General features: G+C 38.1%; 1 protein-coding gene across 1 annotated transcript in view; it reads right to left on the reverse strand.

Moving 5' to 3' along the window:
* Nucleotides 1–2,045: 2,045 nt before the first annotated feature.
* ELL2 (elongation factor for RNA polymerase II 2) overlaps nt 2,046–18,362 on the reverse strand; it is a 73,869-nt gene continuing 57,552 nt past the window's right edge. Inside the window, exons 6-12 of the mRNA XM_007450232.1 lie at nt 17,130–17,254; nt 16,881–16,968; nt 14,544–15,111; nt 11,886–11,952; nt 8,384–8,555; nt 6,043–6,087; nt 2,046–5,951 (exon numbers count right to left, since the gene is read on the reverse strand). Of these exons, the coding sequence (XP_007450294.1) occupies nt 5,835–5,951; nt 6,043–6,087; nt 8,384–8,555; nt 11,886–11,952; nt 14,544–15,111; nt 16,881–16,968; nt 17,130–17,254 (1,182 nt within the window). The 3' untranslated portion in view covers nt 2,046–5,834. The remainder of the gene's footprint in view (nt 5,952–6,042; nt 6,088–8,383; nt 8,556–11,885; nt 11,953–14,543; nt 15,112–16,880; nt 16,969–17,129; nt 17,255–18,362) is intronic.

Below are 18,362 nucleotides of genomic sequence, written 5' to 3' on the forward strand. Positions count from 1 at the left end.
AAGAAGAAAGAGAACATATACTAGGGTGACCCAAGTTAGTCTGAAAGGTTAGAGAATGCTTCCTGGAGAAAGTGATGTTTAAGGGGGAGATCTTAAGGGTGAGGAGGCCTTAGCTAAGTGAGAGAGGGATGGAGGGTAGAGCCGGTGGTGCAGAAGGACTGCAAGCGCTAAGTAAGGCCTGGGGATGGGCGGAGCAAGGGTACTGGAGACCCTGAAGGCAGGCCCTTGTGACTGGCATGGAGTGGGAGTGGCAGGAGATGAGACTGGTAGATCATGCTGCCTATCTGCACCACAGTGGAATTCTGTAAGCCCCCTGGAGTCCGTGAAGTATAGAAAGGCAGTCCGTCATTTCTTAGAGGCCCCGACTTTCGAACTCAAACATGGTGGCCGATAATGTGGGCTCAGTCTTCAGGAAAGCACTCTCCCGTATTTCACAGACCAGATAAGGAATTCTTATCACCCTTCTCCAGATGCCCAGATTGTCCCAAGTACCTAATTACAGCAAGACAAACCAGCCTGGCCACCACACTGAATTAAACAGGCAGGAGTTGTAAATAATAACACATCTCCACCATCATACAGCAGAATCATCTGACCCCAACTGGAGAATTAAGCAATCATAAAATATCAGAGCCACCTACTGCCACAGCCAGCCTCCGGCCCCAATCTCAGAAAGGTAAAATGAGTGGGGCAGGTACGTGTAGGTCTACATCAGTAAAACCCCAAACACTCCACCTCGAAGACTTAAGCTTCTCTCAACCTTTGTCCCCTTTGTAATCAATCAAAACAGACTCATCCTCACCTAGAAAAATAATGCTCCAACAAACTCTCCCTATTGCATTCAGCAGATTGCTGGCCTTCAGAACTCCCAAGTGCTTTACAAACAATCATTGAGCCTCTTCCATACCCCAGTTAGAAGGCATATTTTCACCCTATAGCTGAGGAAAGAAGTTGAGTTAAAAGACAAGTACAATGTCAAATGTCCAGTGGGGGAGGGAGGGCTGCTGAAATAATTGCAACATTGGGAACCTCATTCATTCCTGGGGCTCCTCATAAACCCAACCAGAATCACGGCTGGCACTGAGCATTCTGGGTTTTTAATACTAGTGCTTAACTGAGGCTTGCTTCCTTTCCTCCTCCATTAGTCATTCAGGAAACTTGTATAAACTGCATGTTAAGGATCCAACTAGAATGTTCTTATGTCTAATTCACACTGGATACACCTTAGAGCTGGAGTCTTTTACTGAGACAGCCTTTTAACATGAAGAGAAAATGATGTGATTCCAAGACTGTAACCCTGCTTCTTCTCTCTACCTGCACTGCCCCAATCTCCTTCCAATAGCCCACTGTTAAGATAGCACACATTTGAAAATAAAGGACACACATGTTTTCTCAAAAAGTATTTTGGCCTTCCTTCAAATTTATCATTTCTGACAAAATCAACTCACTGAGAATAATCCATTAGGTATCACTCCAACACCCACATTCTAGTCTCCGTTGAATCAAAAGAGTCTAGCCCTGTGTGGTGTTACTGAACTTGTCACTTTGTGACGGTTACCCTAACCCTAAATAGGTACCAACATATGAGTGGCAGTATGGAAAAGTGGTTAAGAACAGATACTGGAGTCAGGCTTCCCAGTCTCCACTGTTTACTAGCTATGTGATGGGCAAGTGTCTTAACTTCTCTAAGCCTCAGTTTACTTGCCTATAAAACGGGGATAGCAGGGTTGTGCTGAGGAGAAATGGGACAATACATACAAAGTTTGCAACGCACAGAAAACCCTCAATAAATGGTAACTGTGATTATTGTTCCCCTAGGAGATACTGCCTTTGGAGGGGATGTCCTCCACTTGTAAAACAGGCAGCAGGGGGTCCTGGAGCAAATACCCTGTGTTCCCACTTCCTAGAGTCACCAACAAGTAATATCTCTGTCCCAGGAAGATCATTTACATTAGGGCATCAGAGAAAACTTTGTTGTGGGATGTTTTTTTCTAAGACAAAATTAAGAGCCTTGAAATGAGACAAAGGAAAAACGAGTACCAGAATTGCAAAGTTAACATTTTTATTGAACTGAAATTGGTGTAGAACAATAGGGGCCACCACAGCTGCTGAGCTCAGTTAACTGAAAAGTCTCTGTGACATTTTACCTTGCTAACATGGTTTGGGTAGAACAACTGAGAAGCAGCGTAGATATATATGTATATATTTTTAACACTTCAAAATATTTTGAAATGAGCCTCATAGCCTTGTTCAGTTGTCAGGTTACAAAGAACATTGATAACATCTTCTGTTGCCTTCATTTAGTCGTGTCAGTTAATATCTTTTCCCAAAAGGTTCCTCTCAAAGCTGGCTATAATTTTTCCCCATCTGGTACAGAATAAAAGGATTTAGTAACACTTAGGAAGTAATAAACAGTAAGAACTTTAAAAGTAGTAAAGGCAAAAACCACTCATATGTGACTCAACGCTCACACGGCTGGAAAGACAATGAACTGGCTGAAGAGTTTCAGCCAAGTTCCAGAAACAAAGGACGCACTAGTGGAAGGGGTAAGGCAACCAAGCAGTGTCGGAACTGATGGACCATTTGTGTCTAAAGCTCATCTCAACACCTTGCTTCAAACATGAAAATATGCATTTGTTTTACAGAATAAGGTGGAATATTTTAAGGGAAAAGAAAACTATTAAGGTTAAAAGATCAATCAGAGATGAAGGAAAATTAATACTGGATTTTTATAATCAATGCATGGAGCTATGATATCAACTGACCACACCAATTACTTTTGTGAGAGCAAGTACTGAACATCTATCACTACTTACAGTTGAAAGTTAACCCCTCTAAAGTATTCCAGGGGAAATAAATAACCAACGAGATAGGAAGTGAAGTCCTCACATAAAACAAAACCACATCTAGTTAATGTTATTTTGGCTTTGTATTGAATCAGCTGCTCGCTCATTCTGGAGTTAATTTATGGTTGTTGGTAAAAATCATCAAGAGTGCTTCAAATTATTTTAGATGAAATGTGATGAGCAAATAATAACACAACTCATTGTCTCATCTTGACAATGCTATTTTACACTTACTATTTCTCTCAAAAAGAACAAAAAAACCAAAAAACTAAATAAATTCTACCGGAGTAACTGATACTAAGTGGCCACCCATTCCTGCAGCAATTATTTGAGAGAATCTAAAAATCTTGCAGTAGGAGATGAAGAATGATTATAAATATCTTAATAGGCTCACGCCCATCTTTAAAAGAGATGCAGCCTTAGGTAATAGCAGAGGCGGAGATTCACAACTCTCAAATTTGCAACTGATGATATACATTTTGCAAGGATCCGCCCAATGTACACAACAGACATCTAAATTAAGGCTTTTATACGTAGGTGGTCAAGTCTACGGGTGTGCAATGCTGGATTTTCATAAAGCATCTCCAGCTTCCATTATTACCCAATTTGTAAACCAGAAGATGTGCTGATGTAGATGGGTAGGAGCTCCAAGGGCTAACAATTAGCCAACTGGAAGGTTTGCCTTGTTTGTAAACAAGTTCTAAAATAAGTGTTAGCAGTGAAACAACTGAGAGGGTGCCACAAATGATGTAGAGAGGAAAAGTGAGTTGCACCTGCTGACAGGGAGGGGCTTAAAAAAAGAAGCCAATAGCCAAACTTCTTCAGTTCAAGACTCTGAGATTTAGAGACCTAAAGGTTTAGTGTTAACTTCCAAGCCAACTGTTCTCGCACTTTAGCTTGCAAAATCACTTGGAGGATACTTATGAAAATGGGGCTATGTGGGCCCTATCCCCAGAGATTCTAATTTGGGTGATGCAAGTGGTCCAAGCACCTTGCTTTTGAGAAACACCACTCATAGCAAGTAGCAGCACACTATCTTTGATTAAAAGGCCATGATGTCTAAGAAATGACACCAATGAGGTCATTACCTACAGACAAATCCCTCAGGAGACTCTACCATATGATATGAGGACCAAATTTATCCCCAATTAAGTTTTCTTTACTGCTTTTTTTTTCCAACTGAAAGTTTGATATCAGTGAACGCTTAGTAATGATTGTACCAATTCTGAGGTAAAAGGAAGAGCACCAGGGATCTCAATGCTAAAAGAAAATCGAATTCCCTAGGAGGTCCATGCTACGTAGAAATCAAATTGCTGTGGTAATGTTAGAGTTATAGTGCACAGGGTCTTGTTTCAGTCTTTGTACAGTATACTTTTGTATACTTTTACTATATTATCTACTCTTTCCTGTTAATGTTTTAGAAGAACTCCAAAGAGTAAATTTCATCTACATGCTCTCTCAGGTTTTCTAGACACCAACATTTTCTGGTTTACAGTGATACACAACAAAGTTATTTATTTTTTTATTGTTTTGGATGCTGGAGACAAACATCTTTATTAAAGATACCACCAAAATTTTGGCAAACATTTCAAAACATATTTGTAAACATAATGCTTCCCTTTTAAACTGGCAGCACTGTGAAAAACAATACGATAAGACAACACAACTTGAATCAACATTAGTTCAAAATCCTTATATTTTTGACCACATAACTTATGTTCCCACATGATAAAACAAATGATAGTTTAAATCAACGTCAACAGATAAACTCCATGAAATGAAAGTTTGTGCTGTTTGATGAATCACAGTATGTTATGGTTAAATATATCCACTCTTTTTTATATTCCTGGCACCCAGGATGAAAAAAAAAATCTTTAAATATACATTTCATGTAGGTAATAGCTTCTTTGCATATCTCTCTTCAAAAAATACTTTATAGCAGTATATAAATAGGTTACCTACACATTTAATTTTATAATTTTGCCCCAAACTATAGATCTGTTTCATTTTCATAACATATCAATTTTGCCCAACATTAATAAAGTTGACAAACGGTTGAAATGGAAATGCTCTTGTCTTCCACGATAGAAGTAGCAATTTGATAGGAAAAAAAAAACCTACAGTAACACTCATCAGTTGTTTCACCTGAGCGTTTGGCCTACTGAGAGTAGCAGCTTTTTTCCTTCACGCACGCTCACATCCACACCACCTCTGCATACATACAGGTCGAGCACACGCTTTCAGACGCTGGTAGGCCACAATGTGCTTCCCATTGCTCTAATCAAGTGGGAAGCAGTGTAGCTAATGATTAACCACACTAGGTACACAACTAGCAAACACCTTAAGGCAACCATTGCAATGGGGGGTTAATTTGCAGGGCAGATTTACTGTTCTAGATCAAGTCAGACTATATATACACATGTGTATATAGATCTATACACATACACACCTTTCTATTTCTTAACCCTCCAAAACAATGTTTTAAGTTTTTTTGTATTTTGTGCAAATTTCTAAATGTTCTACCATTTAAGGCAAAGAGTTCATATTAAGAAAGGTCAGAAAATAGGCTTATGTTTATCCAAAAGCATTTCATCTTGCACATTACTGTTTTTTTTTAAACACACATAACTTTGAAGTGTGGACACTAGATCCCCAATACCTAAAAAATCATTTCTAATGACAAACACAGTTTTTTAAGGAAAAAAATTGATTTGAAGTACAGACACTGGATCCTCAATATCTACAAAAAAAATTATTTCTATTGACAAACACAAGTCTTAAGTAGGAAAAAAGGACCAGAAAAAAAGCAGCTTCAAAAATGCAAGGAAACAAAGTAAAATGCAGGGGGTGGGGGGGAAGGTAACTCAAGTTTACTAATACTGAAACTTCCAACAGGCAGTTTCATTTTTTAGAATTTGAGAGCAACTCATTTGGAATTTTAAATAAATAAGCTTAAGTTTATTCACATCTTCTGGTCCAAGCAGAGCTCTAGTGCCATGACTCTGCTTGCTGTTGGTCAAATTCACCTATTAGTCTTTTGATGTGAGCCAGCTTGTTATGAAGATACTCGCATCTGTATTTTTCTTCATGGTAATTGGGACTAGACTGTGGATGAAAAAAAGAGTGAGGAGTAAGACTGTGGCATTCATAACACTTCTCAACTAAAGGTCAGAAAACTAATAGTGATAATACCTACCTGTTTTATCTTCTGATATTCTTGTAAGACTTCTTCATGAACACTCTAGAAAATTAATAATTAGAAATCAGAAGAGAACTTTTTTCTTTGCAATGTAAACAGATAACATACAATTGGCAAGGGTGTGGGAAATATTAATGATGGAAATGTAAATTGGTACAGTCTTTAAGGAGGGCAATTTGGCAACTGCCGTTAAAACAGCAAATGCAAAGCTGACTCAGCACTTATACTTTTCTTTCAGATTTAATTGTGAAATGACACACGTACAAGGTTACTCACTGCAGCACTGTTTGTAAAGCAAAAGAAAGTAAACAAAATCTAAATGTCCATTAGTCCATACAAAGGAGTACTAAGAGGCCATTAAAAAAGGGGGAAGTGCTTTATGTGCTTACATAAAAAAATTCTCTAAGATATATACTGTCTAGTGAAAAAAGCAAAGTACAGAACAATTTATAAGTTTGGTATCATTTGTGTATAAGGGAGAAACAGAATATTATATCCTAGGAATTTTTAATGAAATCTGATAAATAATGTATCATACCTTAACTTACTGGAACGTAAGACAATGGTGGATCTTATAAATGATGACATCTTAGATTCAATTACATATGGTATATTTGTGAATTTGCTTGTGTATATATATCTTATACTCAAACAGACCTCTGAAAGAATACGATGGAAACCAGTAATACTGATTGCCTCTAGGGAGGAAAATTGGGTGGTAGGGGAAGAGAGCTAACCCTTATGTACTACATAACCTGTACTATGGATCTAAGCAGTTTCCAAATGCTAACAGTTATTCTGCACAACTCTATAATCACCTCACTTTATGAATGGGGATTTTGAGAATTTTCAGTCAAGTTAAGTAGCTTGCCCAAGGTCACACAAGTAGAGCTGGGAATCAAATCCAAGCAGTCTGGCTTCAGAGCCCGCTCCCAACCACTAAGCAATTCTTAGAATTACATTTTAGTTTAAATATAATCATGGTATACTGGTAAATAACTATATAGAAAAAAATAAACCCAAAACCATATCACTGACCTCTTGCACTGCCAACCACTCACTCCTCTGGCAAAGTTTTCTATAACTCTAGGCAGCTTGTTTAAAAGATTAAGGCCCACTAATAGAAGACATAATGAATCTCTAGGGCATGGATGCTCCCAGGCTGTTTTCCCCATTGTGGGAAAACCCACCCCATTTTCTCATGTAGGTTCCTGTCAGAACAACAGTGGGCTAGGATGGAGCACCATTTGCGGCTGTGAAGTGTGACAAAGTTATCTGTCATACACAAGGAGGGAAACATCCATTTATATCAATCCTTTGGCTAAGAACTCTAAGAACAATCAGTAGGCAGGTCAGGCTTCTACTGCTCTTTGTCAGCTGTAGTAATATTACCACTTAATGCAGGCAAGTGAAAACAGATTAATACCTGTTAACAAATGGCAGTCTCGGGAAGCTGGAAGCACCATGCTTTTCTTCACTTAAACCCCAAGCCTGAGTGGTATTAAGCCCCCTTTATATTCTATGCCAGACTGAGGTTTAAAAAATTTTTTTTTTAAATTTACTTGAAATAGTAATTTGGGGAAGTAGCACCAGATGTAAGAGCTACAGTCTGAGTTGAGTTGGTAAATGCGGTCAGATATTTTGATGCCAAACCTTGCTTTTTGTTTTTCCTATTTTGTTGTCTGTATTTTTCTCAATACACTACATATTATATTACAGTAAGTATGTAAGTATATGTTATACATTTTATACATATTATATTATATGAAAATATAGTTTTTTCACTGGAGGAAATATAGGCTCATCATGTTTACTTATTTTCAAGAACTATTTCAAATATTTATTTTCCTAGCTAATTTTTTTTTTTTTTTTAAAGAAAATGTTGGGGGTAGGAGTTTAATTAATTAATTTATTTTTGCTGTGTTGGGTCTTCGTTTCTGTGCGAGGGCTTTCTCTAGTTGTGGCGAGCGGGGGCCACTCTTCATCGCGGTGCGCGGGCCTCTCACTGTCGCGGCCTCTCTTGTTGCGGAACACAGGCTCCAGACGCGCAGGCTCAGTAGTTGTGGCTCACGGGCCCGGTTGCTCCACGGCATGTGGGATGCTCCCAGCCCAGGGCTCGAACCTGTGCTCCCTGCATTAGCAGGCAGATTCTCAACCACCGCGCCACCAGGGAAGCCCCTTTCCTAACTAATTTTAAATGAAGGCCAGAAGCTGCAGAGAGGCTGGTCTGTGAGAGGACTTGCTCTGAAGGCTAGGAGGATGGCTCGGGATGGGAAGGGCAGAGAAAGAAAGAAGGTAAAATATGAAAGTCAGTCCATCTAGGAACAAATGTGTTTACCTGATACTCTTTTGAGCCTGGAGAAAGGCGCTTTCGTTGTGCATCCAGTTTGATAAATCTTCTAGCCACAGTCTCCATCCTGGCATGCAAGGCCCTATACTCATCATACTCAGCATTGAAGTCATCCTTGTAATTCTGGCGTTGCTCATAGGAGACAATAGCAATATATTTTCTAATAAAAAAGACAAAAGATAAATGGAGAGTAGCTACAGAATAAACATGATGCAGAAGTCTGAGATTTAAACCAAATGTTTAGAAACTATATCTATGTGTGTTTCCCTAGACTGAATGCCACTCTGCCACTGCTTGCTGCCTTGTCACTCCTTCAAAGACCTTCCTGGTAAAACTACCCCACAGGAGAGTTTAAGAACTTCAGTGAAGAAGAATAAATGTGAAGAAAACATGGTGGCAATGGAATTAAAGTGCAACTAGAAGACAGCACTTACACACATGTAGCTTCCTAAACCTTTCTCTACCCCAAATAATTTACTACCATTGCTAGCGGCAGAGGCCAACCCATCTGTTACGAGTCACATGGAGACAGAAGGATTGGAGGGGTAATGTGAAACCAGGAGGATGTCACACAGTCACTAAGTGCTGAAGCCAAAGCTCTTTGTAGACGTGCTGCTTTGTTTTATCATTTTTTAAAAATGAGAGACCAGAAAAAATAAAAAAGGGGAAAAAAAGGTATATTTCTCTGGTTCTTTTCAAACACTTAATGTCATACTCTGTGTAACAGAAAGCCAGTTTTATAGTATTAGTTTATTTTCTTAATAAAAAGGCCACAAATGTTTTACTTCAGGGTGTGAGTATCTCTCGGGACCTAGTGAATGAAGGCCACCTTCCCAGAGTGTCAGTTTATTCAGTGGTGGTAAGTCAAAACAGCACTTTAATATTAAAGTTAATATTATTTGTTTGTGGCTCTGGGCCTGGGTCTTTTTGTACTCTGTGCTCCTGTCATGGAATGCAAAATTCCCTTCACTTTTTGAGATAAAAATTGAGATTTCAAAGCAATTTCAGGCAGGTGGCAGGAGCTTCAGGGTGCCCCAGTGGGTATACATATACTCTTCATTGTGGAAAACTTTGGGAGTTCAGTCCTCTTCAAAATGGTTTTAGACATTCTTACCAGTTTTATTCAAAATGCACTAGCACAGATGCCTAGCTGGAAATGTGAGAAAAGTGATACAGTGAGCAACCTTAATGTCCTCATTAATATTTTTATTCATGCTGAGTTAGACAGTGTGGAGGTTTAATTTTCTAAGTGTAATTGAGACAGTGGTAGTATGCTGATTTAAAGCTGCCCTGCTAGTGTCCTTGCTATAAAAGGAAAACCACCAGCCAAGCAGTGAAACAGGCCTCTCTAGACACGGGCTGTCCTGACTGCAGACCAGAGAGAGCCTGGGAGCGGGGGTCGTGGAGAAAGAGGTTCCTGGAGATAAGCATGCATAAGCAAAATGGCTAAACTGATCGTGAAACTCAGGTTCAATTTGTTATATAAAATATTTATCCCACTTTCTCAAAATCACACCTGAGGCCATACCCTCCATATTTTATTTAATAATTCCCTCAGGGAAAAGTACCAAACTGGACAACAGTTGTGTTGCTATTATAGAAGATTATTTGGTTATACTGGCATTTTAATGAAAAGCATGTCACTATTTTTAATAAAAATTGTTATGGTTCTACAGCTGGCTCTTAATGTAGTGATGGAATAAAATGTTAAATACTTTGGATAATTCACAACCACAAGTAACAGAAGTATTCTTATTATATAAAAATTAGGAATACTGTGGTTAAGTGTGAATTATTCAGAGGCTGATCATTAAAGGTTTTATAGTATGTCCTTTTGGTTTTCTTAAGAAACAAGCTTAAGTTCTGTATTTTTAGTGATTTTTCTGAAAATTCATGCTTTCTCATCATTTTAAGAAAATTTGCAATGTTTATATAAGATAGCTTTTGTTAAAATAAATTGCTCTTAAGCAAACAATCACATAGGTTATGTACTTTCATGATTTTAAAAGAGCTAGAAAATGACAAACATACAGAAATGCACTGAGGCAGATGCAGCAACCATCCGTAGATCAGTACATTAAAAACAAGTTATTAAATATAGAATTAACTGCTTAAGTTGACAAAACACGGCGACACTGAATCTGTGGGGGAAAGGTTAGAATCATTTTTCAGTCTCCCCACATGATTTTGTCCTATGTAACAAGTATACAGCACTATTACAAAAAAGAGAAATTCAAATTCCGTCATAAGAGAATGAGAGCACAGTACTGCTATTTGAGTATTTGCTATTTGAGTATTTGAGGGGGCCAACTTTCACAAGACTTTTAAGGAAACGCATTTGGAGAGGTGAATGCCCACGTCAGTGGAGCCAGGCACTGTCCCCCATCCAGCCCTTCCGGGGCCAACGCAGTGGTAGCAGCTTTTCCAAGCTCCCCAACAGAACTCTAAAACCATACACCACCTCAGATGAGAGAGTACTCAGCATGGTTTCTTGGGTTCCTTTTAGTTAAGAGATGATAACCAGCATTACGGTTTCATGCTATATCATTCCCCAATAAGTATAGCTTTCACCACTACTGTTAAGCAAAAGTAACACACTTTTAGTATAAAATGTTCTCTACTCTGGAAATGAACATTTCATGGGACATGGAGCGCTAAACTTCATAGTTTAACTTTGTCCACCATGAGATGCTACTGATAGAGAAAAAAATGTTCATACAGCCCAGATTCCATTTCCAGTCTACATTTAAGCTATTTGTGTATTTGTTCATTTTCAAAGCTATTGGTAGGCAAATCTGTTTGCTCTTTCACTCTCCATTTTTCCAGGCTTTTGCAACTTAATTATTTTCTTCTTACAGAAGCCTTTGAGTCTGTAAAAAAGCTAGAATTTTGTGTCCAAGTTATAATTTCTGTGATAACCAGTTACAAAAAAAGACCCCAGCTTAGTACTGAGCAACTTGTTGTCATAACAAGAAAAATACTATAACCGGTATTAAAGTGAAATGATCAAATTTTACTGCTCTCTCCTCTTAAAGTTAATTTGATGGCAAAGCTTTTTTTAAATAAAAATCCATCTGTCTCTACTTTGTGTTAACTGCAGAGGTTTAAGTACTTTATCACTAATAAACTGTCCCTTTGGGGGGCCCAAGTGAATGACTGTGCATTGATAAACTGTTTTGACTTTGAAGAGTCAGATCCCTGAAGTCTTCCATAATCAAACGCTTGGCCTGGCCCCGGAACAAAGGACAGGCTTCTCTATACTTAAAGGCCACCGAGCGGAGCTCACAGCAGGGAAAGGCACAACCTGCTCAAGCCGACACGGGTGGACTGGGGACGAGCAGGCTTAATGGCAGCCTTTCAATTGCAGGGGTGGCCCCAGGACTCTATTTCTGGAACTTCTTACTTTTCTGATTTGCAAATTATGGGAAAAGAATTTGCAAACTTTCTAAAATTAAATAGTTCTCTCCCATCAGCAGACATCTGAACTTACATCAAATAATCTGGGAGTTCAATTGTTGAAGAAGCTTCCGTGGAGGCAGTGCAATCCTCTTTAACTCCTACAAAGAAAAAAAATTCAAGCGTTCACCAAAGGGTATGGTTACAAAATGCCTATAATTCTAAAATAGATCAGAAACATCTGGAACACTTTTCCTCAAATTCTATTCGTCCATCTCAATAAGCAATAGTGAGCAAGGAATACAATTGAACAAGAACAATAGAGGCCCTATGACCAGCGCCAGCAGAACCGACGCCAGGCATTGAAAGCACCCTGGCTACTGCAGTGTCTGCACAATAAAGGAATTCCATCTTAACCCAAGGTCAATCTTCTATTCTTTCAACAACAGTTGTGGCATCTGCCCAGCAATTCAAAGATTGTGGTGGCAGATGCAGCCAGACAATGGGAGATACAAACTTTACATAAACATCTACTTTTCATAGGATTCAAACAAGGCAGATAAGATAGTGAAGTCAGGTAGCAGACTATTTCGATGGCTGTATTTTTACTGCTATTCTTTTTGTATGAAGACAGTGGAATTGGGCAGGAAGTTTTCCTATCAGTTTAAAGTAATTTAAAATAAGTTATTAGTGAACACCAATTTATACTCCTCTAATCTCTAACCCTCATAATACTACACAGATTTGTTTTTTAGAGGACAAAATAAAGTGCCAGTTGCTCAGGACTGCACTGTGATAGTGTATAAAACCCCTCAGTATTCCATTTGTTTGAATGTACCATTTTCCAGAGGGTATGTTTAGACTTTTTTATTAGGTTAATTTTTGATCATTCAAAGTAGAATTAAATTAATAACTCAAACCCAAACCCTGCCTGCTAGCAAAACATACATGTTCAATATAAAACGAGTGAGAATTTAATAATTTCTTGGTTTAATATTTTAAAGGACAAAGCACACTAAACAAATTATGCAGACTCTGTGGGCTTATTTTGTGTGTGTGCGTGCATGTGTGTGTGTGTGTGTGTGTGTGTGTGTGTGTGTGTGTGTGTGTGTATTTGATTCAGGCTTAGGTAAAAGCTTGTTTTTACAACAGCCTGAGGCTTAAAGGAAAAGGCATCAAGTGCACATCACCTGGCTTCTCCTCTGCCACAGACAGCAGATAAATTCCAGTAGAGCAGAGGACGTAGGTCTGAATCTATCCTCAATTTGTGATAATCTCGATTGGCTTTGAAAGGTACTACATCCTCAGTGAAGGATTCAGAGACTAGGCCTGCTTCTCTCGGCTTCCAGCTCTGAGAAAACTCGAACTCTGCTATAGTTCTCAACATTCTGGGATCCAGTCTCTGACTCACGATTACCATCTGATGGTGGGAAGTGTGGAGAGTGGGGCATACCCAGGAATCTGGCTTACTAACTCTGAACATGAAGTTTTATTATTTCTTTTTCTCTTCCTGATCTGGCAAATTCAAGTACGATAGTGTTTGAGGGAAAAAGCTTACACCTACCTCTTGGGCCACTATATACTACCATGCTGATCTACATATTTCAACAGATATGCTTTGACAAGCAATATACTCAATCCAGGTCAATAAAGACACTGCATCATACTATTCCATAATCAAAGCTTCTCTCCTACGGTAAAAATGGTCAGTTAAATCTAAGGATTACAGACTTTCAGTACTGTGGGCAAATTACAGAAAGATAAAATTCCTTAAAGTCTAATCATTAAAGTACTTTTTCTGAAGTTGTATTTTCCTGGGAAATTTTACCTTAGTTATGCTGGGTTTAAAATTGGCAGCAGTCCTAAATGATGGTTTTGGATCTTCTGTATGTTGGTATGCAAGACATTAAGTTCTATATATATAAAATAAGAGAAATCTAATTGTGTCATTAGGTTTTAAAGATCACTACCCTCAGGTAAGCAGTCTTTCTACTGATTAGCTTTTCTTTAGAGGTAAAGCATTATTTTAGGCTTCTTTGGGTCTCTAGATATTTGGCTTTGAAAGCTTCCAAAAGCTTGAAATGGTTAAATTTATTAATAACGGTTGATGTTAGCTAACTAAAACAGTGTTCTCAAAATTGAAAAAAAAAAACAACAAACCCAAGATCTATCAAGCTAATCACCAACAGCCTTGCAGAAGGCAAATTGCTTTCACTCTGAATGAAGATGATGTTATGGATCTGCATATATAATTTTACCTCACCTGTTTTATAAAGAATTTGACATTTCCCCTGTGCTATTATTAATTAAAGCAGGGTTGACCCTGCTTCTTGGTAAAGAAGGACCTGAGTACTTTTACTGCTAATTGTGTGTCTGGTTAAATCAGTTCAAGAACGGCATATAATAGGTCATGTTGAGGTTGCACAATACTGTGACAGCTCTGGAAAAGCGCAACAAAGTTCACCTTCTAAAACGGGGTCTTTGGAGGATGACAGGGTCATTTTCAAATGTCACCATCTTAAGAAACATAGAAACTATGTTTAATAGTTGGCTAAAAAGAGACAGAAAATGACTGCTGTAAAATGCAAGAAAAAAATTTGCTCAAAAGGACAATACTAAGATTAATAACTAAACGGAAGGTCATTTGATAAAAAAGCATTACTAATTATAAGCAGCATAATCTCATACTCAGGATAGTCTGCTCTTCCCATTCATTTAACCCATGTAGTTGGTTTTTACAAATGCAAAATACCTTCATTGGAATCCGGACTGGAGTTGTTCAGCTTGGCAATTTCCTCTTCTCTTTTAAGGTCCTCTTCCTTTTCCTCAATCATCTCAATGTCGTGCTTTTTTATTTGGTCCTTTTCCTTGTGTCTTTTAGACTTCTTCTTGGACTTTTTGTGAGACGAATGGTTTTCTTCCATAGGCTTTGGACATTTTAGTAGAACTGAACCAGGTGGTAAGGTTTCCAGAGAAGTCCTAGAGGTATATTTGTCTTGCTGGTCCTCACAGATACTACCGTTTTGACTAAAACTGTCAACAGGTAGGTCTTGAGTCCCCCGGCCTTCTGGAGTGCTAGGGGAATTGGAGTGAGAATTTACAGTCTGAGGAGGATTGGAGACAGGCAGGTGGGTTGAAGGCAGCGGTGGAGGCGTGGGGATGGCAGCGGCTGCAGGGGGCAGCGGGGGGCCTGCAGCAGATTTTTCACTGGTGGGATTCAAATGACCATTTAATGTTGGCGGCACTCTATTTGTCAGGTGAGATATTCGAGCTTTTTTATTCATTAAAGGATCAATGAAATCTGAATCTAAAAGCCGTTTCTGGGGTGGGGGGGGAACAGGGAAAACAGATGAGCCAGTTTGCACTAAAATTCAATACATGTGTCACTCGTTACTAGAAGAACAACTGAGTAATTTTATTCATACTTAAATTTATAACCAGTTTAAATTCATTACCAGCGTTGTGTTAACCATCCTCCAAGCTTAAGCACAATCTACAATAAATTTTCATGTCTAATGTAAAAAAGCAGAATCTGGCAAATATGTTTCTTTAAGTACTTATACTTTCTGATCATACAGCTCCACCCTAAGTTCCTTGAGACACTAGGCCAATTTATGTGGATTATACCACTCAGGAGTATATTAAATAGAGGTGGCCTCCTTCCTCTGCTGGCCACAGCCGACCTAGTTATATTCAGTGAGAGGAAGAAGCAATTTTTAACATTATTGGTTGCCAGAACCAACAAGGGTAAGTACAGGGCAATAAGCCCACACTTACTTGATCTCTTCGAATGTGCTAACGTGCTCCAGTTATACATATTTTGGCTGTCTTAAGATGGCAACAATCAGCACATTCAGAATAATTTCTCTACATATCTCTATCATTGCTGAAATGCCATCCAATTTTTTCTCCCTTAAATATATCTTTTCACTGAATTGGAAGATAAGTCTGAATAACTAGTCCATAAAAATTATTTGGAGTTACTATTTCAAAAAATTTCAAAAATCATGCTAATATTAGCCCAATCCAGCAACAACAATAACAGTATTTAAAATAAAAAGGAAAGTCAGATAGTTGAAAAGTACAAAGCATACATCCAATGTAATACTGTGGCTAAAACTTCAGCTTGAAAGAAAATAATAGTTAATCATCACATTAATTTATTCTGTGTTGACTTTAGGGCCAATGATCTCACAGCTAGTACATAATTAGATCAGAGTATAAGTAGCTTTATAGTAGTTGGCATTTGAGGCTTCTGTAGACAACATATATGCAAGGAAAGAATTGCTTTTATTTTGTTCCTCCTCTGTTCCTCACAATAGGTTTCTAACATTTTCTGACACGTGAATAGCCTTTTGCCCAGGGCATGCTTACTGTTCTCAACACATCTGTCCTGTCTCCCTAAGCCTTGGGAGCGCGGTCCAGAGAGAGGAGCACTCTGTCAACAGCACTGGGGTAGAGCGGTTTGTCTCACTGCCAGTCTCAAAGACCTGAGAGAGTTCAAGGCTGTCTGAGAACCAGGTGGGCTTGACCTCTTATGTCACCCAGGATCTCCCCATCTTTTTCCAACTGAATCTTTTTGGGGAAACTCTAAGCTGGAATGGAGTCTCACTGGAATATTCTGATTGGGATCTAATCAAAAAGTACTTTAAGAAAACATATGGAAATAGCAGAGTTTTTTATTTGCTTATTTTAAAAACATTTTTCCCCAGGAATATTTTTCTAGAACGTGCTTCAGATAAATTTAAATATCTTCTATTTTCTATATAATCTAAGACTGGATATGGACTGGATAAGTTAGTGATCAAATGGAAAAGTAGATAATCTTACAACAAAACGTGAGCTTCAAGGATTGAAAATCAGAGTAGACATTAAGTACCTTGACTTAATGTAGTGTTATATGGTGAAAAAGAGTTCTGGCCTGGGAGCTGGGACCTGAATTCTAGAGTAAGCTCTGCCGTGAACTTTGGGTAGGGAAGCTGTGCGGCTTTTCTGGGTCTCATTTCTCTCACGTATAAATCAGAAAACCTGAAAAAGGTGTCCCCTAAAGTCCATTTCAGGGCTATGATTATATAATTTTATGCAATACCTGAGGAGAAGATGCAGCGTCTCTACTAGAACATACAGGAGATTCTGAACGGCTGGTGCTGGCAGCATTCTGAGATGGATTTAGTTTTCTGGAAAGGACACACATGTTCCAGTTAGGGGGACAATTTTCAAATGTTCATGATAGAAAGCCTACCCTTGCTTCTTTTTTCCCATCTCAACACTAAAATAACAATGACTATAATAATTACTTATTTGCATAATTTTTAAAGGAAAAAAAATAAGAACGTACCTCGAGAGCACTGACTCTAGTGACCGTCTGTCTATTTCATTATATCCAGGCCAATCTCTTTGGAGCTCTTTAAAAACATAATCCTTTAAGGTGTATGAGAGGTCCTTAGGATTCAGATTGGCTACCTGGTACATGGTGTGAAAAGAGAGCATTAGTTCTTTTTGCTATTTCTTAACCTAAAACAGGCAACCTTTTGGATTTATACTGAAAATAACTATATCAAATGGCTCCAAAGGGACTGCTAGCTTTGCATATGCCAGATCTCAATAAATGCTTTTTGACTTCATTTGGGGAATTAAATAAAACTTTATATACATAGTTAAATATTTTTTTCCTGGATGGCCACTGCATTTGTTAAATAGTAATCCTACATTATGCAAAAAGTGGAGGAAGATTTTTTTTAATCATTTTTTTCCCTAGTCAAAGGAATCCAAAACTGTTTTCTTAACATCTTCATTATTTATTTCTGGCTATTAATTCCATTACTTTTGAGTTAGAAGTCCTTGATCACTTGTATTAAGTAGAAACCAAACAGTGCCCATATGTTGGTTTACAAACTTTCCCTTCCAGTAATCAACAGAAATTATCTCCATAAACAGTATCAATTCTGATAATCTTGTCTGTCATCTTCTTGGCTTGCTAAGCTTGCTCGTTATAGCTGCCAGTTCTCCTGAAGAACCACTTTTTCAAAGTCCTTGAAATTCCCCCAAACCAATAAACGGAAACAGAAACAAAAATAACCCCCGCATTACTGTTATTATTTGCAAGTGTAATCTTTTCTTATCCCTTAAGTACGGTTCTTTGCGTATCCAGGCCCAGGCTCCATTAACAACATGAATGTATGGATTCAGGGGCCGAACCAAGAGTCATTTTCAATGCTGGCAGAAAGATATTCTTCTTTTCATTTCCTACTGGAATGGTCTTTTTAATAACTTCATTTCTTTCTGTGTCTTCTAAAAGTACTATAAAATATAATATGATAGTTTATGCTTTTCTCACAGCTCAGCTGAATACTAACATTAATGTTGATATACAGTAGAAAACGATAGGCTTACCTTAAAATTCAAATTTGCAAATAAATTAACATGAGATACAACCAGATTTCTCAAAGTGGAATAAATACAACGATCTTACAATCTATATTCTGCTAGCTCCTAAGTTATAACTCCAGCTTCAACTGTCCTCTGGACACCAGACTCTTATATATATATAACTACCTACTGAATATCCATC

The sequence above is a fragment of the Lipotes vexillifer genome, unplaced genomic scaffold, assembly GCF_000442215.2.
Source record: "Lipotes vexillifer unplaced genomic scaffold, Lipotes_vexillifer_v1.1 scaffold1403, whole genome shotgun sequence".
Classification (NCBI taxonomy): Eukaryota; Metazoa; Chordata; class Mammalia; order Artiodactyla; family Lipotidae; genus Lipotes; species Lipotes vexillifer.